Raw genomic sequence first — 23,997 nt, forward strand, 5'->3', positions numbered from 1 at the left:
GTGCGCCTGGCACCTACTACCAGGTTCACCTGGTCAGTCTTATGTCATGGAAAAGAGCAGGTGTTCTTTAATGTTTTGTACACTCAGTGTATATGACTTTTATAAAGCCAAAAACAAATTGTATTTTCTCTCCCAGGTGTCTCCAGAATATGCCCTCGGGACGGTAGCACTATGACCTTGAACCCTTCCTCCTCTGCAGACCCCAGTATGTACCTGGCCAACAGCTCCCCGGGGATGAGGACCACCATCCTGGGCTTGGGCCTTGTGCTGGACAACGACTTGACTACCAAGGATCTCACCAACCTGACCAGGTATAGGTTAGAGGGGTTAGGGTTAGAAACCGAATCCTAGAGCTGACTCTGAACCTCTCCGTGGGGGTCTATGTGTGTCAGAAGGGTTGGGATAAAGGGAAAATACACATTTCATTGTTTCTGTGACAATTGACAAAGTAATCATCTTCTTCTTCTTCGACCAGCCCGTCCAACGCCTCCCTCCTTGACCCCATGGTGACCTATGACCCTCTGGGAGGTCACACGGTCTGGCAAGTCATCCTGATCGTGTTCTTCACTGGGTCTCTGTCTCTGGTCACCGTCGTAGGAAACATCCTGGTGCTCATCTCCTTCAAGGTACATTGTAGGCCTAGATGAATGTTACATTGTATTATGACTGCCTGTAATTGTTTATAGTGTAAGTAGGCTTGTCCGAGCCAGAACGGCCGACAGGGCAGGAGCATATCTCCTGTTTCTGTAGCGTGAGGTAGCTTGGTGGCATGTGTATCACAGGCCGTAATTATTGCAGCGTGCACGTGCCTCAAAACTCTTACTGAATGGTCCACAACATCGTTTTTTAACAGCTTTTAACATCATATGTCTTGTTAATTGATGTCATATTGTGGAGTGACACTTTAATAATAAAATGTTTCTCTTCTCTCTTCCAGGTGAACAAGCAGCTGAAGACGGTGAATAACTACTATCTCCTCAGCCTGGCCTTCGCTGACCTCATCATCGGTATTTTTATTGTACTTAGTGTTTTCATACGTGTATAGATGGTGTAATGTATCATAGCTGATATTAATGATATATATATTGTACTATGATTGCCTACAGTGTCTCAAAAATGTGTAATATGTATTGTCAATTACTGTAACATTGGAGTGAAACTAAAATACTATGTTCCCAACTCTAACTCCAGGAACTCTTTCCATGAACCTCTACACCACTTACATCATCATGGACCAGTGGGCTTTAGGGAACTGGGCGTGCGACCTGTGGTTGGCTATCGACTACGTGGCGAGCAACGCCTCCGTCATGAACCTGCTGGTCATCAGCTTCGACCGCTACTTCTCCATAACGCGACCTCTGACTTACCGGGCCAAGAGGACCACCAAGAGAGCTCTGACTATGATCAGCATGGCCTGGTCCGTGTCCTTCGTCCTGTGGGCCCCGGCCATACTCTTCTGGCAGTACATCGTAGGGGAGCGCACTGTGCCTCCTGGAGAATGCTACATCCAGTTTCTCTCAGAGCCTATTATCACCTTCTGCACGGCCATCGCTGCCTTCTACCTGCCGGTCACCATCATGACGGTTCTCTACTGGAGGATCTACAGAGAGACAGAGAACAGGCAGAAGGACCTGGCGGGGCTGAGGGGGTCGGGTGCAGGGAACAAGGCAGGCCATGGGGGCAGCCAGAAGGAGGAGGAGGAGAAGAAGGAGGAGGCCCAGGAAGAGGAGGCTCCCATGGTGCCCAAGACGGGAAGCTCCAGGAGCTGCAGCAGTTACGAGCTTAACCAGGCCGGTCAGAAAGGCTCTGGAGCCAAGAAGACCAGAGGGCGCTTCCGGTTCTGGCCACTGAGTAGGTGGTCCAAGAAGAAGGCGACCACAGTGGGCGGAAAGCCGGAACACAGCAGCTCCGATAGCTGGAACAACAACGAGGGGGGCGGGGCCTCCATGGACCAATCAGACTCTGAGGACGAGGAGGGGGCGACGGAGTCAAGCCGAGCTATCTATTCCATCGTGGTCAACCTGCCGGGGATAAACCCCGCCCCTGGCAACGACCCTAACAATGACCCCCAGCTGACCTCTCCTGAGGACCAGGATGCTACGGAGGAGGACCCTCCCCGGCCACCAGGGGGCGATAATAAGGACAAGAAGACGTCCTCCAATACCAGGAGGGAGAAGGGCGAGAGAGACAAGGAAGACAACAGCTACCAACGCTCCAAGACCCCCGTCACCTCCTCATCCTCCATCCAGAGCCAACCAGGGGACATGTCCTCCACCTCTAAGTCCTCCTCCACAGCCCCCTCAGCCCCCATCTCCCTGAAGGACGCAGCCGTGGCCAAGCGCTTGGCCTCCAAAGCCAAGAGCCAGATCAGCAAGCGTAAGAAGCAGAGTGTAGTCAAGGAGAAGAAAGAGAAGAAGGCAGCCCAGACCCTCAGTGCCATCTTGTTGGCTTTCATCATAACCTGGACTCCCTATAACATTATGGTGTTGGTCAACACCTTCTGTACTGACTGTATCCCCGAGGCGCTGTGGTCTCTGGGCTACTGGCTGTGCTACGTCAACAGCACCATCAACCCCATGTGTTACGCCATGTGCAACCTGACCTTCAGGAATACCTTCAAGATGATTCTGCTCTGCCGCTGGCAGGACATCAACAAACACAACAAGCCCCAGTTCCAGCAGAGGCAGACGGTCGCCTTCCGCAAGAAGGAGCCCTAGCAGGTGTGGGTCTGGGTCAGCTGTAGGCCTCTGTGGGCTCGACAGGTAGTTGTCCAGGGAGATGGACTGGATTTACCAGCCTTTCTCATCGACGCAGACAGAGGTCAATGTTAATACAAAGAACAATGGTAACACCAGGAATAAAATACACAATTATTATAAATTAACTCTGCATCTCTTCCAACTATTGACTTTTTTCCCCCCCACAACTGCCACCAGTTTGGTGCCAAAACATTGACAACAAAGACATATTGACATAGTAAAATAAATACATTTAACAGGACCAATGGTATTCACTAAGTTGGTTTATATTTAGGATAATGTTTTACTGTATTGATTGTGTTGGTGCAGTGTAGTGTAATGCCTCTCTGGGCTGCTACAGACCCAGGACTGTATTGGTGCAGTGTAGTGTAATGCCTCTCTGGGCTGCTACAGACCCAGGACTGTATTGGAGCAGTGTAGTGTAATGCCTCTCTGGGCTGCTACAGACCCAGGACTGTATTGGTGCAGTGTAGTGTAATGCCTCTCTGGGCTGCAGTACATTACAGAACCATGGAGGTGAACAAATCCAATCAGCCCTCTGTGTTTCTGTGTTGTTTTCCACCTGTCACAGCAGATCAAAGGGCCAGACAGCAGTGACATGGACAGAATGGACAGAAGGGGAGATTTGATCTGTAGGGCAGTCAACCCAACGGGATATTTATACACGGACAGAAGGGGAGATTTGATCTGTAGGGCAGTCAACCCAACGGGATATTTATACACGGACGGAAGGGGAGATTTGATCTGTAGGGCAGTCAACCCAACGGGATATTTATACACGGACGGAAGGGGAGATTTGATCTGTAGGGCAGTCAACCCAACGGGATATTTATACACGGACGGAAGGGGAGATTTGATCTGTAGGGCAGTCAACCCAACGGGATATTTATACACGGACAGAAGGGGAGATTTGATCTGTAGGGCAGTCAACCCAACGGGATATTTATACACGGACGGAAGGGGAGATTTGATTTATTTGATTAGATTTTTAGGGCACTCAACCCAACAGGATTTGTACACAAAAAAGGGCTGTCAAATGTATGAGAACATCTGTTGCCTGGTTTTAACTGAACTGTTGCTATACAGCTACAGAACGTCAACAATCCTACAGAACACATTTACAGAACTTCAACAATCCTACAGAACACATTTACAGAACTTCAACAATCCTACAGAACACATTTACAGAACTTCAACAATCCTACAGAACACAGTTACAGAACTTCAACAATCACACAGAACACAGTTATAGAACGTCAACAATCCTACAGAACACATTTACAGAACTTCAACAATCCTACAGAACACATTTACAGAACGTCAACAATCCTACAGAACACATTTACAGAACTTCAACAATCCTACAGAACACATTTACAGAACTTCAACAATCCTACAGAACACATTTACAGAACGTCAACAATCCTACAGAACACATTTACAGAACTTCAACAATCCTACAGAACACAGTTACAGAACTTCAACAATCCTACAGAACACAGTTACAGAACTTCAACAATCCTACAGAACACATTTACAGAACTTCAACAATCCTACAGAACACATTTACAGAACGTCAACAATCCTACAGAACACATTTACAGAACTTCAACAATCCTACAGAACACATTTACAGAACGTCAACAATCCTACAGAACACATTTACAGAACTTCAACAATCCTACAGAACACAGTTACAGAACTTCAACAATCCTACAGAACACAGTTACAGAACTTCAACAATCCTACAGAACACATTTACAGAACTTCAACAATCCTACAGAACACATTTACAGAACGTCAACAATCCTACAGAACACATTTACAGAACTTCAACAATCCTACAGAACACAGTTACAGAACTTCAACAATCCTACAGAACACAGTTACAGAACTTCAACAATCACACAGAACACAGTTATAGAACGTCAACAATCCTACAGAACACATTTACAGAACTTCAACAATCCTACAGAACACAGTTACAGAACTTCAACAATCCTACAGAACACAGTTACAGAACTTCAACAATCACACAGAACACAGTTACAGAACTTCAACAATCCTACAGAACACATTTACAGAACTTCAACAATCACACAGAACACATTTACAGAACTTCAACAATCACACAGAACACAGTTACAGAACTTCAACAATCCTACAGAACACAGTTACAGAACTTCAACAATCCTACAGAACACAGTTACAGAACGTCAACAATCCTACAGAACACAGTTACAGAACTTCAACAATCACACAGAACACAGTTACAGAACTTCAACAATCCCACAGAACACAGTTACAGAACTTCAACAATCCTACAGAACACAGTTACAGAACTTCAACAATCCTACAGAACACAGTTACAGAACTTCAACAATCCTACAGAACACATCTGCCTTTCCAGTTGGCAGATAGATACAATTAGGTGAATCAGTGGACATGTAAAGCTGCAGTACTTTATAAAGGTGCAGTACTTTGTAAAGGTACAGTACTTTGTAAAGGTTCAGTACCTTGTAAAGCTGCAGTACTTTGTAAAGGTACAGTACTTTCATGTAAAGATGCAGTACTTTTATGTAAAGGTGCAGTACTTTGTAAAGGTGCAGTACTTTCATGTAAAGGCGCAATACTTTCATGTAAAGGTGCAATACTTTCATGTAAAGGTGCAGTACTTTCATGTAAAGGTGCAGTACTTTCATGTAAAGGTGCAGTACTTTCATGTAAAGGTGCAGTACTTTCATGTAAAGGTGCAGTACTTTCCAAGAGTCTGTGAGTGGCATGCTACTCTGCTCTTTGATTCCTCCCAATGAGTTCTGGTGAGAAGTGAGCTACTTCGGTATATTTGTCTGTCTACAAAATCTGATTCATCATGATATGAAGCAGTAACCTTTTCATCCCATGTTATTTAATGTGTTTGGCTAATATTCTGTGTGGTCGCCGGTGATGATTTTAACAACGTGTGGTGACCATTGTGGTGGTTGTAATCGTTGCTCAAAGTGAGACAGTGTTGTAAATAGAGTTGCAAAATTCTGGTAACTTTCCCAGAATTCACAGGTTTTCAAAAAAAATCCCGGTAGGAAGACTCCTGGAATCAGGAGGGAATGGTCAGGAAATGCTGGACTCCTTCCAATCGGGATTTCTGGGAAACCTGGGAATTTGGGGAAAGGTACTGGAATTTAGCATCTCTAGTTGTAAGACACAGGGCTGGTGTACAAGCTGCTTATATTATATAAATAACCCTGTGATTATGAGGTAATATTTACATAGTGACTGTGTGGATCCTTTCAATTGATGTTTATGTATGATGCAGTTCTATGTTTATATAAAATGATTGTTATATATTTTCTATAAAAATAATGTGTCCCGGTCAAAGATGTTCACATGCACATGATGAGGGACAAGTTAAATTGCAATAAAGTAAAATGTATGTAATTAAATATATGTTTTACCATTGAGACATATTGACAAAATTGATATCAACAGGTCTTTCTGATGAGTTTTTCATACAAGTCAAATACCATAATATGATAATGGTTCTATGACTATGATGGTTACTAGCTATGAAACAAGTGGACCTGAGGTGAGATGTTGCCAGTGGTTGACTTGATAATGGTTCTACGACTACGATGGTTACTAGCTATGAAACAAGTGGACCTGAGGTGAGATGTTGCCAGTGGTTGACTTGATAATGGTTCTACGACTACGATGGTTACTAGCTATGAAACAAGTGGACCTGAGGTGAGATGTTGCCAGTGGTTGACTTGATAATGGTTCTACGACTACGATGGTTACTAGCTATGAAACAAGTGGACCTGAGGTGAGATGTTGCCAGTGGTTGACTTGATAATGGTTCTACGACTACGATGGTTACTAGCTATGAAACAAGTGGACCTGAGGTGAGATGTTGCCAGTGGTGGACTTGGGGCAGGAGCTCACCCGAACAGAGTACCGGCACCTCAAATGTTCCGCTGCTTGAGTTACTGCACCCCTTATAGAATATTACCTAAAAAAAGTATTTGCAGAGTTCCAGCACCTAAATATAAACAGTACCAGCACTCAAAATGAGTATCGGCACCTATTTCAGTCCCAAGTCAAGCACTGGGTGTTGCCCATCTTTTTCCCTACAGACTGTTTCCAGGTGGAGAATGTCAGTAGTCAAACAGCTCCACCTAGTGGTATAACTGTAGTGTGACTAGTACAGTGTGGTTGGTTGGCTCCAAGCTGTGTATTAGTGGTGCTGTATTATTTTAGGAGTAACTGATGTCACTTAATTAGTCTGAAATCCAGACCCGTTTTGTGCTAATATTCCACCCCCTGTACTCTGTGTCAAATGTTTAGCATGGGAGTGGAATGTTAGCAGAAACAGACTGGTGTCCAGGCAACCACTTAATAACATTCACAGTTATGTTTTTGTCTCCTCGCGGTGTTAGCTGATGTGGGATTGGGTGCCGGGAGGACAGTTTTGTTGACATGATGACTCTCATGGATTTCACTAGTTGACCAGGACACACAATGAGTTGACCAGGACACACAATGTGTTGACCAGGACACACAATGTGTTGACCAGGACACACAATGAGTTGACCAGGACACACAATGAGTTGACCAGGACGCACAATGAGTTGACCAGGACGCACAATGAGTTGACCAGGACGCACAATGAGTTGACCAGGACGCACAATGAGTTGACCAGGACAAACAATGAGTTGACCAGGACACACAATGAGTTGACCAGGACGCACAATGTGTTGACCAGGACACACAATGTGTTGACCAGGACACACAATGAGTTGACCAGGACACACAATGAGTTGACCAGGACAAACAATGAGTTGACCAGGACACACAATGTGTTGACCAGGACGCACAATGAGTTGACCAGGACAAACAATGAGTTGACCAGGACACACAATGAGTTGACCAGGACGCACAATGTGTTGACCAGGACGCACAATGAGTTGACCAGGACAAACAATGAGTTGACCAGGACACACAATGAGCTGACCAGGACACACAATGAGTTGACCAGGACACACAATGAGTTGACCAGGACGCACAATGAGTTGACCAGGACACACAATGAGTTGACCAGGACGCACAATGAGTTGACCAGGACGCACAATGTTGGACTTTAATTTTTTTCAAGACGTTTTAACGAGTGTTCTAGTTTTCAAATACACCTTTTTTTGACACAAGAACTATACAAGATGTTTGGTTTTATCACACCATGTATGATGGAATGACGTGCAGCTTCATTTATTCGTTTTGGATGAATACATTTCCATGTCCTAGCATGCAGCCCAAATGCCACCATATTCACTATGTAGTGCACTGCTGGGCTCTGGTCAAAAGTAGTGCACTATATAGGGAATAGGGTGCCCTTTGGGACTCACAAATATACTTAATCTATGAATGCATTTCCAGGACACCATTCTAAAGACTGACTGTCTTCTCTGCATTGTTTCTGTACATTGATATAGAGATGGAAGTTATTAGAAGAGATGTGAACAATGTATAAAATTAGCTTGACCTATACCTAAAGATTTTTGTCAAAGTCAGAGGATTGGAATACAACTTGCTGTAAGCGTGGCCGGGTTGTGGTTCCTCTGTGGCAGGGAGGGGCAACTTGGATGGGGGTGGGGGACACAAAAACATCTGAACTCATCATGAGGGGCCGCAGCGGCTCACGGGTCTGGGTACCCACACATGCAGTCAGACATCTGAACTCATCATGAGGGGCCGCAGCGGCTCACGGGTCTGGGTCAGCGGCTCACGGGTCTGGGTACCCACATTTTGCCATGGGGCGGTGAGTAAAATGTGTGCAGTATTACAGCTAATTTGCCGTAGGCTTGAGATAAATATTTGCTGTTTTTATTATGGTATCTGAGTGAGAGTGACTAACAGTATCAAATGGGGCCCCCCAGTCGGTAATTCGACTAGCTGGCTAGACTGATTTACCAATCTAAAAAACATTGGGCTAATGGAGTGACTGTCAGTGACTGACATAAAATAAAACATTGTTGATGCACAACCAAATTTCAAAATGGTACCTTGTGCATTCTACTATACAGTAAGTTGAGACCCTGACTGAGTTCCTACAAAAAACAAAACAAATGTTTTGATTTTTTGGTTTTAGAAAATCTGCAGGCCGCCAGTTGCCAACCGCTGCTCTATGGTTCTATAGTGGCTGCTAATCTGCAGGTCCTACTTGAGGTGGCAGCATTTCTCCTTTTCCTGTTAATACAATGTATGCGTCCTAAATGGTACACTATTCTCTATTTAGTGCACTACTTTTGACCTATTTAGTGCACTACTTTTGACCTATTTAGTGCACTACTTTTGACCTATTTAGTGCACTACTTTTGACCTATTTAGTGCACTACTTTTGACCTATTTAGTGCACTACTTTTGACCTATTTAGTGCACTACTTTTGACCAGGGCCCATATAGGGAATAGGGCCCCATTTGGGATGCAATATTGTATCGCTCCTTTAAATTGTTCAGTATGATATGTGATCGGATCAACAGAAGGATAAGTCATTTACCAAGTGTTTTATAAATCCAAATGTTGTGTTATTTCATTTTTATAATGATAAGATTGACTTGTGGTATACAATCTTATGCTCGTGATATTTTATAAGAGATGTTTCATTTGAACAATTGTTTGTTTGTTAGTATCACCTGATTGACACAAACTGCATGTTCAGTTATGAGGATATGATGAGTTTGGATTTTTGTCGCCAGTAAAGCACTTCTGAAGGCACTCATTTTAATGACAAATCATTTGAAGGCTTTTTTTTTTTGTATGTGTCATTTTATAGGGGAATAAAGTTTCATACTGTGTTTCAGTGTCCGGTCACAGACTGTTGTGCACGTGCACGTGCACGCGCACGCGCACACACACACACACACACACACACACACAGACACACACACACACACACACACACACACACACACACACACACACAGACACACACACACACACACACACACACACACACACACACACACACACTCTCACACACACACACTCACACACACACACACACACACACACACACACACACACACACACTCTCACACACACACACACACACACACACACACACACACACACACTCTCACACACACACACACACACTCACACACACACACACACACACACACACACTCACACACACACACACACACACACACACACACACACACACACATTAGGAACACCTTCCTAATATTGAGTTGCACCCCCCCCTTTTCCTACAGAACAGCCTCAATTCATCGGGGCATGGACTCTACAAGGTGTCGAAAGCGTTCCACAGGGATGCTGGCCCATGTTGACTCCAATGCTTCCCACAGTTGTGTCAAGTTGGCTGGATGTCCTTTGGGTGGTGGGGTGTTCTGGTCCTCTGTAGCTCAGCTGGTAGAGCACGGCGTTTGTAACGCCAAGGTAGTGGGTTCGATCCCCGGGACCACCCATACACAAAAATGTATGCACGCATGACTGTAAGTCGCTTTGGATAAAAGCGTCTGCTAAATGGCATATTATTATTATTATATTATTACACATATTATACACACAGGAAACTGTTGAGCGTGAAAAACCCAGCAGCGTTTCAGTTCTTGACACAAACCGGTGCACCTGGCACCTACTACCATACCCCGTTCAAAGGCACTTAAATATTTTGTCTTGCCCATTCACCCTCTGAATGGCACACATTACACAATCCATGTCTCAAGGCTTAAAAATCCTTCTTTAACCTGTCTCCTCCCCTTCATCTACACTGATTGAAGTGAATTTAACAACTGACACCAATAAGGGATCATAGCTTTCACCTGGATTCACCTGGTCAGTCTTATGTCATGGAAAGATCAGGTGTTCTTAATGTTTAGTCTACTCAGTATGTGAGTAATTGCAGGTATATAGTTTAGACCAGCCTTTTATAATGGAGGGTAAGGGAGTGTGCTGTTCATTTTCTTATTAAATCATTACCATCATCAAGTTTATATCATTTGATTGTTTGTGTTTGACATAGGACCACGATATAGCTCTATAAACCAACATGGGCACTGGATAAGAGCGTCTGCTAAATGATGACCCCCTGGCCATTAGGCTTAGGTGTTTTCTATAAATCAACCACTAGGCGTCGCTATTGTATTTCTTATATTTGACTATATGACGTTATAGGTCTCCAGGCCTAGTAGTTAATCATAGTAGTAAGATTACTTCTGTTTCTAGTAATTATTTTTCAAATACTGTCACATGCCAAAGTTATGACCAGATGTGTTTATGTGACGGGGGTCACAGGAAAATCAAAAGGTCGCTCAAGGAATTCACACCTGTAAGAAATTAAATTCCTGATTGAACGGGCGTGTCTTCCAATGGACAATGTGGCGGCTGCATGCTAGCGGTGGATGTCAACTTCATGGAGGAAACATGATGTGAGTAATGTCTGAATTTGCTAGGGAAATATTAGTTGTATTTTTTTGGGGCACGTGTTCGTTAAACATCCAGTAAAGCAATACGTTTCCCCATGTTCTTCACATTGATTGACACCAACACAACATGCGGCAAGTTGGTATCAATGGTTGCAATTAGGAAACAGCATCTAAATTCTACACCTCCCCTATGGAGTTGCTTTCATTTAATGAAATATTAGCCTAAACTGGAACTTTCTAGTCTGTTAAAAGGGTTATTGGTGTTGTGGACATCGCAGTCAGTCCAGTTTTTATATAAGGGTTCAGGAAAGGTTAGTGTACCTATTGATGATGCTACTTCTGCCCATGCGCAATTAGCCTGGGGACGAGGTAAGGTGAGTCGAAGCTGATCGGGTTGAACATTATCGCACACCCTTGTACCTGTCAAAAATAAGAATATAGTCATAAACATAATGCTGTCATTGGGGCAGTGTTGACATGCAGCATGTTATCCTAATTCTGAATGACACAGGACCACTGTATTCCTCTGGGAAATGTGATGGAAATGAGAAAAGCATAGGGGGAGGGAATGGCGTTTGCAACGCCAGGGTTGTGGGTTCGATTCCCACGGGGGGCCAGTATGAAAAAATATAATAATAATAATAATAATAATAATGTATGCACTCACTAACTGTAAGTCTCTCTGGATAAGAGCGTCTGCTAAATGATTAAAATGTAAATAAATGTAAATGTCATGTCTATAAAAGTTTAACTTTACACTATATACACAAAAGTATGTGGACGCCCCTTCAAATTAGTGGATTCGGCTAGTTCAGCCACACCCGTTGCTGACAGGTGTATAAAATCAAGCACACAGCCATGCAATCACCATAGACAAACATTGGCAGTAGAATGGCCTTATTGTGAAGTGAAAATGTGTTTTCCAAGCTTAAAAGGATAAACATTCAAGCATGATTTCTGCAGCGTTCAAGACAACTGGGAACTCTAGAGCTCCGACCTGAAGCCTACTGTTCTGACTTGGTGTACATGGAGAATAACGTAAGAGTGGCCCATGTTCTGAATTCTGTCGCTGTACATTTCAAAAGTGCTGAACAAATAGTTATATTGATTACGTCCATCCTAGCTCGCTCATTAACGTCTTAATCGAAATTTGTTTAAGCAAGTCAGCCATATCAGCAATGTTTTTTTTAAAGGCAGTAAATTAGTAATGAGAATAACCCTTTACTCAGAACTTTGTTGAAGCACCTTTGGCAGCGATTACAGCCTCGAGTCTTCTTGGGTATGACACTATAAGCTTGGCACACCTGTATTTGGGGAGTTTCTCCCATTCTTCTCTGCAGATCCTCTCAAGCTCTGTCAGGTTGGATGGGGAGTGTCGCTGCACAGCTATTTCCGGGTCTCTCCAGAGATGTTAGATCGGGTTGAAGTCCGGGCTCTGGCTGGGCCACTCAAGGACATTCAGAGACTTGTCCCGAAGCCACTCCTGCGTTGTCTTGGCTGTGTGCTTAGGGTCGTTGTCCTGTTGGAAGGTGAACCTTCGCCCCAGTCTGAGGACCTGAGCGCTCTTGAGCAGGTTTTCATCAAGGATCTCTCTGTACTTTGCGCCGTTCATCTTTCCCTCGATCCTGACTAATCTCCCAGTCCCAAGCGCTGAAAAACATCCCCACAGCATGATGCTGCCACCACCATGCTTCACCGTAGGGATGGTGCCAGGTTTCCTCCAGACGTGACGCTTGGCATTCAGGCCAAAGAGTTCAATCTTGGTTTCATTAGAACAGAGAATCTTGTTTCTCATGGTCTGAGTCTTTTAGATGCCTTTTGGCAAACTCCAAGCGGGCTGTCATGTGCCTTTTACTGAGGAGTGGCTTCCGTCTGGCCACTCTACCATAAAGGCCTGATTGGTGGAGTGCTGCAGAGACGGTTGTCCTTCTGGAAGGTTCTCCCATCTCCACAGAGGAACTCTAGACCTCTGTCAAAGTGACCATTTGGGTTCTTGGTCACCTCCCTGACCAAGGCCCTTCTCCCCCGATTGCTCAGTTTGGCCGGGCGGCCAGCTCTAGGAAGAGTCTTGGTGGTTCCAAACTTCTTCCATTTAAGAATGATTGAGGCCACTGTGTTCTTGGGGACTTTCAATGCTGCAGAAAATGTTTTGGTACCCTTCCCCAGATCTGTGCCTCGACACAATCCTGTCTCGGAGCTCTACGGACAATTACTTCGACCTCATAGCTTGGTTTTTGCTGTCAAATGTGGGACTTTATATAGACAGGCGTGTGCCTTTCCAAATCATGTCCAATCAATTGAATTTACCACAGGTGGACTCCAATCAAGTTGTAGAAACATCTAAAGGATGATCAATGGAAACAGGATGCACCTGACCTCAATTTCGAGTCTCATAGTAAAGGGTCTGAATACTTATGTAAATAAGGTATTTCCGTTTTTTTTTTTTTTATACAATTGCAAACATTTCTAAACCTGTTTTTACTTCGTCATTATGGGGTATTGTGTGTAGATTGAGGGGGAAAAAATAATTTGATCCATTTTAGAATAGGGCTGTAACGTAACAAAATGTAGGAAAAGTGAAGGGGTCTGAATACTTTCCGAATGCACTGTATTTTCAACATTTTCAACATAAGTATTTAAAACTCATTCAGAACCGAAAATGAACCTGATTTCAACGTCCGAAAAATACATATTTTTCAACATCTGGAAAATATGCATTTTCAACTTCATGGAAAATATGTATTTTAAACATACTGAAAATAACTTTTCACGTTTTCATTCAGAACCTAAATTGAACCTAACTTCAACGTCTTTTCAACGTCATTTTGCTTACTGGGAATATTCTATTTTTTGCGGGAGCCATTTTCTGGTCTCACCTTGGGTGACAGAACGGTAATGACCGGCCCTGTGCCAACTTCAGTTTGGTGGAGGAGGAATAATGGTCTGGGGCAGTTTTTTATGATTCGGGCTAGGCCCCTTAGTTCCAGTGAAGGGAAATCTTAACGCTACAGCATAAAATGACATTCTAAACGATTTCTGTGCTTCCAACTTTGTAGCAACAGTTTGGGGAAGGCCCTTTCCTGTTTCAGCATGACAATGCCCCCTTGCCAAAGTGAGGTCCATACAGAAATGGTTTGTCAAGATCAGTCTGGAAGAACTTGACTGGCCTGCACAGAGCCCTGACCTCAACCCTATCGAACACCTTTAGGATGAATTGGAACGCCGACCGCAAGCCAGGCCTAATCGTCCAACATCAGTGCCCGACCTCACTAATGCTCTTGTGGCTGAATGGAAGCAAGTCCCCGCAGTAATGTTCCAACATCTAGTGGAAAGCCTTCCCAGAGGAGTGGAGGCTGTTATAGCAGCAAAGGGGGGACCAACTCCATATTAATGCCCATGATTATGGAATGAGATGTTTGACAAGCAGGTGTCCACATACTTTTGGACATGTAGTGTGTGTATATACAGTGGGGAGAACAAGTATTTGATACACTGCCGATTTTGCAGGTTTTCCTACTTACAAAGCATGTAGAGGTCTGTAATTTTTATCATAGGTACACTTCAACTGTGAGAGACGGAATCTAAAACAAACATCCAGAAAATCACATTGTATGATTTTTATGTAATTAATTTGCATTTTATTGCATGACATAAGTATTTGATCACCTACCAACCAGTAAGAATTCCGGCTGTCACAGACCTGTTAGTTTTTCTTTAAGAAGCCCTCCTGTTCTCCACTCATTACCTTTATTAACTGCACCTGTTTGAACTCGTTACCTGTATAAAAGACACCTGTCCACACACTCAATCAAACAGACTCCAACCTCTCCACAATGGCCAAGAACAGAGAGATGTGTAAGGACATCAGGGATAAAATTGTTGGGCTACAGGACAATAGGCAAGCAGCTTGGTGAGAAGGCAACAACTGTTGGCGCAATTATTAGAAAATGGAAGAAGTTCAAGATGACGGTTAATCACCCTCGGTCTGGGGCTCCATGCAAGATCTCACCTCGTGGGGCATCAATGATCATGAGGAAGGTGAGGGATCAGCCCAGAACTACACGGCAGGACCTGGTCAATGACCTGAAGAGAGCTGGGACCACAGTCTCAAAGAAAACCATTAGTAACACACTACGCCGTCATGGATTAAAATCCTGCAGCGCACGCAAGGTCCCCCTGCTCAAGCCAGAGCATGTCCAGGCCCGTCTGAAGTTTGCCAATGACCATCTGGAAGATCCAGAGGAGGAATGGGAGAAGGTCATGTGGTCTGATGAGACAAAAATAGAGCTTTTTGGAGGAAGAAGAAGGATGAGTACAACCCCAAGAACACCATCCCAACCGTGAAGCATGGAGGTGGAAACATCATTCTTTGGGGATGCTTTTCTGCAAAGGGGACAGGACAACTGCACTGTATTGAGGGGAGGATGGATGGGGCCATGTATCGCGAGATCTTGGCCAACAACCTCCTTCCCTCAGTAAGAGCATTGAAGATGGGTCGTGGCTGGTTCCTCCAGCATGACAACGACCCGAAACACACAGCCAGGGCAACTAAGGAGTGGCTCCGTAAGAAGCATCTCAAGGTCCTGGAGTGGCCTAGCCAGTCTCCAGACCTGAACCCAATAGAAAATCTTTGGAGGGAGCTGAAAGTCCGTATTGCCCAGCGACAGCCCCGAAACCTGAAGGATCTAGAGAAGGTCTGTATGGAGGAGTGGGCCAAAATCCCTGCTGCAGTGTGTGCAAACCTGGTCAAGACCTACAGGAAACGTATGATCTCTGTAATTGCAAACAAAGGTTTCTGTACCAAATATTAAGTTCTGCTTTTCTGATGTATCAAATACTTATTGTCATGCAATAAAATGCAAATGAATTACTTAAAAATCATACAATCTGATTTTCTGGATTTTTGATTTTAGATTCCGTCTCTCACAGTTGAAGTGTACCTATGATAAAAATTACAGACCTCTACATGCTTTGTAAGTAGGAAACACTGCCGATTTTGCAGGTTATCAAATACTTGTTCTCCCCACTGTATACAGTTCAGAAAGTATTCACACCCCTTGACTTTCTCCACCTTTTTGTTGTGTTACAAGGTGGGATTAAATTGTATTTGTCCTTTTTTTGGTCAACGATCTGCACAGTCTAATGTCAAAGTGGAAGAAAAATTATAACATTAAATAAATAAATGAATAACTTGATTTCCATAAGTATTCAACCTCCTGAGTCCATCCATGTTAGAATCACCTTTGGCAGCGGACATAGCGGCGTCTTTCTGGGTAAATCTCAGAGTTTTGGACCCCTGGATTGTACAATATTTGCACATTATTATTTTAAAGATTCTTCAAGATCTGTCAAGTTGGTGGTTGTTTATTGCTAGACAGCCATTGTCAAGCCTTGCCATAGATTTTCAATGCGATTTAAATCCAAACTGTCACTAGGCCACTCAGGGACATTCAATGTGTTCTTCGTAAGCAACTCCAGTGTGTGTGTTTGTCCTTGTTTTAGCTTATTGTCCTGCTGAAAGGTGAATTAGTCTCGCAGTGTTTGGTGGAAAGCAGACTGAACCAGGTTTGCCTCTAAGATTTTGCCTGTGCTTAGCTCTATTCCGTTTATTTTTATCCTAAGAAAGTATTTCTGCGCACAAAGTCAAACAACTGCCAATCCTATAGCCTATCCAAGTCAAACAACTGCCAATCCTATAGCCTATCCAAGTCAAACTGCCGCCAATCCTATAGCCTATCCAAGTCAAACAACTGCCAATCCTATAGCCTATCCAAGTCAAACAACTGCCAATCCTATAGCCTATCCAAGTCAAACAACTGCCAATCCTATAGCCTATCCAAGTCAAACAACTGCCAATCCTATAGCCTATCCAAGTCAAACAACTGCCAATCCTATAGCCTATCCTATAGCCTATCCAAGTCAAACAACTGCCAATCCTATAGCCTATCCTATAGCCTATCCTATAGCCAATCCTATAGCCTATCCTATAGCCTATCCTATAGCCAATCCTATAGCCTATCCTATAGCCTATCCAAGTCAAACAACTGCCAATCCTATAGCCTATCCTATAGCCTATCCTATAGCCAATCCTATAGCCAATCCTATAGCCAATCCTATAGCCAATCCTATAGCCAATCCTATAGCCTATCCTATAGCCTATCCTATAGCCTATCCTATAGCCTATCCTATAGCCTATCCTATAGCCAATCCATCCTTGCGCTGCATCACTGCCTGGCTGGGTCTGTGCGCACTTGAAGAGCTGAGTGAAAGATCGATTTTTTACAAGCGCTGCGCACAGGCATGAAAAATTGGTCAAATGTACTTTAAAAAAATCTCTACTGAAGTGAGACTTTGCCCTTGTTTCTTGGCTATCTACATTTGTTTTATTCACAAGCTAGGTAGTTGTTTTTTTCAATGTTTGGGTTTCAACCGCTACGGAAGAGAAGACGACGCGGCTACTAGTCAGACTAACGTGACTCCGATGGCGTTACCATGGTAACCTCCCGCCCTTAAAGAGGCAGGTGAGCATTTTGGTTAAAGCTGCGATATAGTACCACAGAATGCGTCATCATACCCATAAAACCTAGCGGTCGAACAGGGAAATGGTTCCAATTGTTTTCCCCATCGTTTTCTCCCATAGAGAAAAGAGTGCCGAATCGAGCTAAAGGTAAGAATCTCTGGATTGACTATCTAATGTCAGTTAAATGTAGTAATGAATAAATTGGCTACATTTTCTTTTTAAATGGATAATTCTGTGAACTGACTTGTGCAAGTTTTAAATTGACACAAAACCTCTTAGCAAAGGTATCAGCTAGAGAGGAGGTGCAGGAGCTTGCAGGGATTTGTAGTTTTGCATGATGTCTACTTTGATGCTAATTAGCATTTTGGAATCAGAGTAAATGGAGCTGAATATATTGATAAGTCACCTTGTCCGAGAGAGATTTACATGGATATCAAAAACGTCACGCCAGGGTAAGCCTACACGAAACACAACCCTTATTTTAATTGTTTTTTTAAAAAATCCCCTATGGGAAAAATGAATGGTGGAAGAACTATAGGAACCGTTTCCCTGTTTGACCGCTAAGGGCTCTTTTTATGTCACTTTTTTTTTTGGCGACCTTACAAAATTCACGTAGAATGTGAGTTATAGATCTGTCATTTTCATTGAGAGCAAGTCTAAGAAGCGGCAGATCTGTTCTATGTTTTTGCGTCTTTTTTCTTTCGGTTTTGTACACCAGCTGAAAATACGATATTTTTGGTTATGGGAAATATATTTCACAGCGGTTTAGACGGTACAATGATTCTCTCCACTGGACTTGTTTTGTCACATAAACTGAAATTAGCAGCGCTATTAGAACTTTAGCAATCAGGAAATGGCGGCGCGATTTCTGCATAGTGCATCTTTGAAAGACTCGGGTCACAAAAACTGTAATTCAATTAAACAATATACCACTACTTCTTACTAAATAAACATTTATTGTATGTGCATCCATTTGTTTTGTTGGTGTAATTTTAGCTAACAAAAATATGTTGGCTAGTGGCTGGTCGATTTAAAAAAATATATATATTTATAATATGTATATACCTACCTACCTGTGTGTTTAAAGAATGGTCCATCACCCAAAGGACATCCAGCCAACTTGACACAACTGTGGGAAGCACTGGAGTCAGTCGACATGGGCCAGCATCCCTGTGGAACGCTTTCGACACCTTGTAGAGTCCATGCCCCGACAAATTGAGGCTGTTCTGATGGAAAAAGGGGATGCATCTCAATATTAGGAAGGCGTTCCTAATGTTTTATACACCCAGTGTATAGGCATTTTTAATGATGGAAGCTCTGTAAATAGCATTATTGCATTTCAAAGAGAATTTTTTGAATGATTATTTACTGATGTAACACCAGTAATGTACAATAGTAGCAAAACCGTATCTACAGTAATTAGACATACAGTAATACAGGAAAGTTATTTTTCTTGCTGGTAAATGTTCATGTGAAACAGACCTATTTACAGAAGAGCAGTAAAAAGCACTACTATGTTTTAAATACATTTCCGTTTCAGTAATCTAATGGCTAGTCATTTTGTTTATCCCATCCTGTGTTTCTCCAGACACCATCTCTGAGCGTTTTGTCCCCAGCATCAAGACTTCACCATGCGAACCATCCAGACCATAGAAAACCAGATCCCTGTGCTGAGGGAGAGCGTTGTCAGAACACCTTTCACAGAGAGAACTGGGTGTCTGTTCAATCTGAATACAAACAGTCACACTCCCCGCCAGACTCCCCGTCACAGCCCCTGTAACAGTCACACTCCCCGCCAGACTCCCCGTCACAGCCCCTGTAACAGCCACACTCCCCGCCAGACTCTCCTTCACAGCCCCTATAACCACCACTCTCCCCGCCAGACTCTCCTTCACAGCCCCTATAACCACCACTCTCCCTGCCAGACTCTCCTTCACAGCCCCTATAACCACCACACTCCCCGCCAGACTCTCCTTCACAGCCCCTATAACCGCCAGACTCCCCGTCACAGCAGCCGCCTCTCCCTAGAGCCCCACCAGAACCCAACTCGTCAATATCAGCAGCAGCATCCATGCTTTTCTCTTCTCCTGGCTGGTGAACCGTGCAGGCAGCCGGCGGAGAGGCAGCCGGAGACCTCTACTGAGCATGTTTTTACTGAGCTAGTCCCTGTGGTCTCCGAGGGCTGTTTCTCCTCCAGCTCTGCTAGGCTCAGCACATTATGCAGAGCAGCAGATGGAGAGGGGGGGAGGGAGCCGGGAGAGAGCAAGCAGGTGCACGCGTATGGAGAGAGAAAGAGAGAGCAGGGAGGAGGGGGAGAGGGGGAGCTGCGAGAAATCATGGCAGGAGGGGGAGAGAAAGCGCAGCGAGGAATTGAGCATGCGCGGGGAGGAGGAGAGGGGGAGCAGCGAGAGCGAGAGCAGGCGTACGTCTTTGCATCAACATCACTGCTCCTCTCATCATCGTCACCGGAAAGCAGCATCACAGCCTCCGCCTCGCAGCAGCTACGCAGACGTAGACTGAGGAGGGGCAGCAGCAGAGAAAACGGCAGCTTTTTTCGGAGGCATGGCCTGAGTCTCAGCGCCAGACAGACGTGGAGGCTGAGATCCAGCATCATGGGGAACCAGGAGGGGAAGCAGAAGAGGGGGAAAGAGGGGGAAGGATACGGACTGGACGCAGCAGACGATACCACCGGAGGGCCTCGCGACGCTGACGGCACAAAGAAAGGATTTCACAACGGCAAGAAATCCCACGGAAAACATGTCAAAGGAGGGGAGGAGAAGAGCAAGAAGAAGAAGGAGAAGGAGTCTAAATCCTCGGTGTTCTCCATCAGGAAGAGGAAGAATCTAAAGGGGAAGGGATCGACAGGGGGATCCAGGGAGGATGTGTTGTCGTCTCAGAATGAGCTGGACTCTGCTCACTCTGTTAACACCAAAACACCAGACCTCTCTCTGTCAGCTGATGAGCTGGGCCAGTCTGACACCGAGGGACCAACAGAGCGTGGTGAAGGGCGGCATGGTGGTTGTATCAGGACAGAGAGCCGGCAGCCCAAGGCTGCGACCACGGACACTGCTCCAGACCAGGAGGAGGTAGAACAGAAGAAGAAGAGCAGCTCTGGTTCAGACACGGACATCTATAGCTTTCACTCAGCTGCAGAACAAGAAGACCTGCTAGCTGACATCCAGCAGGCCATTAGACTACAGCAGGGGGTGATTATCTCCACCGCTGAGCTGAGTGAAGAGCTGGGTTGGGGAGGGGGGTGGAGGAAACAGAGGTCTGACGAGGTTAGAACTACCCCCAGCCCCCCTGAACAGACCCCCCCACCGGAGCCTCTCACTACCCCAGAGGCAGCCCCTGTCACTGGCCGGGAGAATGGCCTGCTTTCTAAACTGTCTCTGTCCCTGGATGGGCCGGAGGAGGAGAGGAGAGCAGCCACGTCTGCAGAGAAACTCAACTGGGAGCTGAGAGGGGCTGAAACAGAACCGGCCCTTTGTGCCTCCTCTTCCTCCGGGACAAAGGAGGAGGAGGAGGAGGCATTGAGCTGCCAGGAGGTGAACGCTAACACTCAGCCCCCAACAGCCCAGACCAACGGCCATGTTACCAAGACAACCAGCGCTACTAGCTTCCCAGACCTCACAGCCTCTTTTGAGAGCGCTGTGGAGTCTCCTTTCAGAGATGAGGAGAAGGAAGTGTTGGAGGAGGTGGAGGAGGTGGAGGAGGAGGAGGAGGAGGAGGAGGAGGTGGAGGAGGATGACGACCTGGACCTGGACATGCCGCCTCTGTCAGCCGAGAGCCATAGTCACAGTGACGCGACCACGAGCCACGAGGACATAGGCCTGAGCTCTGGGAACGCCTCCGAGGCAGAGGGGAGGATAGGGGACTGGGTAGGGGCAGGAGTGGGGGCTGCAGTCAGTGCTGAGTCCTTGGAGTGTTTTAGCAGGGGGGATCTGAGGTGCTCTGAGCCTGCAGACGACCCCCTGATCACCCGTAGGAGGAAGAGCAGTGTGTCCTTCTCCCCCTGGCCCTCTCAGGAGAGCCCTAGCCTGGCCACACGCCTCCTCAAGTCCACCCTGACCTCCACCCTTCCCTCGTACAACCACTCCTCCTCAGGCTCCAGCCCCACAGCCAAACTCTACCCTCCCATTTACCCCTCCTACATCAAGACCACCACCAGGCAGCTCACTAACTCCCCAGGCACCTCGCCGTCACAGAGCCCCTTGTTCCACCGACGCTGCCACGACCTGGGACACCGCACGGAGAAGAGGAGGGTTAGACGACAGCGCTCCCACAGCATCGCTGGTCCCCTCAGCTGGTCTGCAGACTGGACCGAGGAGCTGGAGAGGGATCGCCCCACCAAGGCCGGATCAGCAGACTACCTGGAGGGGTATGGAGGGTCGCAGGACAGGCTGAGGGGGGCCAGCCAGCCACTGTGTGCCACGCGGAGGTCCTCCACCGGACAGGTGTCTACCTGCAGCTTCCATGACATCTTCACCGGTGAGTTTTTATTTAACCTTTATTTTCACAGGGAGTCCCATTTGAGACCAAGGCCTCTTTCACAAGGGAGCAAAGTTATTGCTTTTTGTTTTGATGTTGTCGTGAAAAAGTACGCTCTCACTGCTATAAGTTGCTCTCGATAAGAGCTTCTGCTAAAATGTCCAAATGTTTTTGGCCCTGCATCAGAGCTGTATTGTAACTTCAGTGTAGGCCGGCAGCTTTCTGTCTCTACCCTTGTCCTTATTGTGTCTAGCTGCACCCTTGGCTGTCTCTGTTAGGTAGAAACACAGCAGAACGTTCTGTCTCTACCCTTGTCCTTGTTGTCTAGCTGCACCCTTGGCTGTCTCTGTTAGGTAGAAACACAGCAGAACGTTCTGTCACTCAACACTTCTCTTATCCATATTCAGAGCATTAATGGGTTCTGTTCTGAGTAGCAATCAAGCCAATGTCTATAATTAACCCTACACTTGGTTTCAGTGTTATTTTTCCCCACTCAGAACAATGCTCCTGTTTATTTAGATTTCTAGACGAACATGAAACTACTCCATCTAGAAATGACTACAGTAGGATGTGTAGTATACAGTATTTGGCCTGGACAGTTGATGTTCATTCCTTCTGGAAGTACTTAGCATAAACAAACAGCAGTGGCTATTGAGATGTGTGGCGGTCGGTAGGCAGGGGGACAGTGGTCTTTGTTTTGGGCCTTAGCGCTCTGTCAACTAACCGAGGAGAGAAAAGGGCTCTCCCACGGACAGACGGACAGACGGACAGACGGACTAAATCAAAAATGTGTGTTCCTACTGGAGAGGGTGACAGGAGATAAGAGTCCCTCCCTGTCCCTGACATAACCCCTCTATCAGTCAGTCCCCCCTAACATAACCCCCCTCTGTCAGTCCCTCCTAACATAACCCCCCTCTGTCAGTCTCTCCTAACATAACCCCTATATCAGTCAGTCCCTCCTAACATAACCCCTCTATCAGTCAATCCCTCCTAACATAACCCCCCTCTGTCAGTCCCTCCTAACATAACCCCTCTATCAGTCAGTCCCTCCTAACATAACCCCCCTCTCTGTCAGTCCCTCCTAACATAACCCCCCTCTGTCAGTCCCTCCTAACATAACCCCCCTCTGTCAGTCCCTCCTAACATAACCCCCCTCTGTCAGTCCCTCCTAACATAACCCCTCTGTCAGTCCCTCCTAACATAACCCCCCTCTATCACAGTCCCTCCTAACATAACCCCTCTATCTGTCAGTCCCTCCTAACATAACCCCCCTCTGTCAGTCCCTCCTAACATAACCCCTCTATCAGTCCCTCCTAACATAACCCCTCTATCAGTCAGTCCCTCCTAACATAACCCCCCTCTGTCAGTCCCTCCTAACATAACCCCCCTCTGTCAGTCAGTCCCTCCTAACATAACCCCCCTCTATCAGTCAGTCCCTCCTAACATAACCCCCCTCTGTCAGTCCCTCCTAACATAACCCCCCTCTGTCAGTCCCTCCTAACATAACCCCCCTCTATCAGTCAGTCCCTCCTAACATAACCCCCCTCTGTCAGTCCCTCCTAACATAACCCCCCTCTGTCAGTCCCTCCTAACATAACCCCCCTCTGTCAGTCCCTCCTAACATAACCCCCCTCTGTCAGTCCCTCCTAACATAACCCCCCTCTGTCAGTCCCTCCTAACATAACCCCCCTCTGTCAGTCCCTCCTAACATAACCCCCCTCTGTCAGTCCCTCCTAACATAACCCCTCTGTCAGTCCCTCCTAACATAACCCCCCTCTATCACAG

The 23,997-nt window shown here is 45.6% G+C and overlaps 3 protein-coding genes across 3 annotated transcripts in view; all 3 read left to right on the plus strand.

Moving 5' to 3' along the window:
• Positions 1-2,717, plus strand: part of LOC311121135 (muscarinic acetylcholine receptor M3-like) — a gene marked incomplete at both ends in the record, with an annotated part of 3,584 nt that extends 867 nt beyond the window's left edge. Inside the window, 4 exons of the mRNA XM_084195660.1 lie at positions 108-311; positions 476-626; positions 938-1,007; positions 1,192-2,717. Coding sequence (XP_084051786.1) covers positions 108-311; positions 476-626; positions 938-1,007; positions 1,192-2,717 — 1,951 coding nt within the window. The remainder of the gene's footprint in view (positions 1-107; positions 312-475; positions 627-937; positions 1,008-1,191) is intronic.
• Positions 1-23,997, plus strand: part of LOC311121138 (formin-2-like) — a gene marked incomplete at both ends in the record, with an annotated part of 282,930 nt that overhangs the window by 112,776 nt on the left and 146,157 nt on the right. The gene's annotated exons all lie outside the window — the stretch shown is intronic.
• LOC311121137 (uncharacterized protein) overlaps positions 21,489-23,997 on the plus strand; it is a gene marked incomplete at both ends in the record, with an annotated part of 28,063 nt that continues 25,554 nt past the window's right edge. The window contains one exon of the mRNA XM_084195662.1: positions 21,489-22,212. Coding sequence (XP_084051788.1) covers positions 21,489-22,212 — 724 coding nt within the window. The remainder of the gene's footprint in view (positions 22,213-23,997) is intronic.

The sequence above is a fragment of the Coregonus lavaretus genome (genome assembly GCF_964263955.1).
Source record: "Coregonus lavaretus genome assembly, contig: HAP1_SCAFFOLD_235, whole genome shotgun sequence".
Taxonomy (NCBI): domain Eukaryota; kingdom Metazoa; phylum Chordata; class Actinopteri; order Salmoniformes; family Salmonidae; genus Coregonus; species Coregonus lavaretus.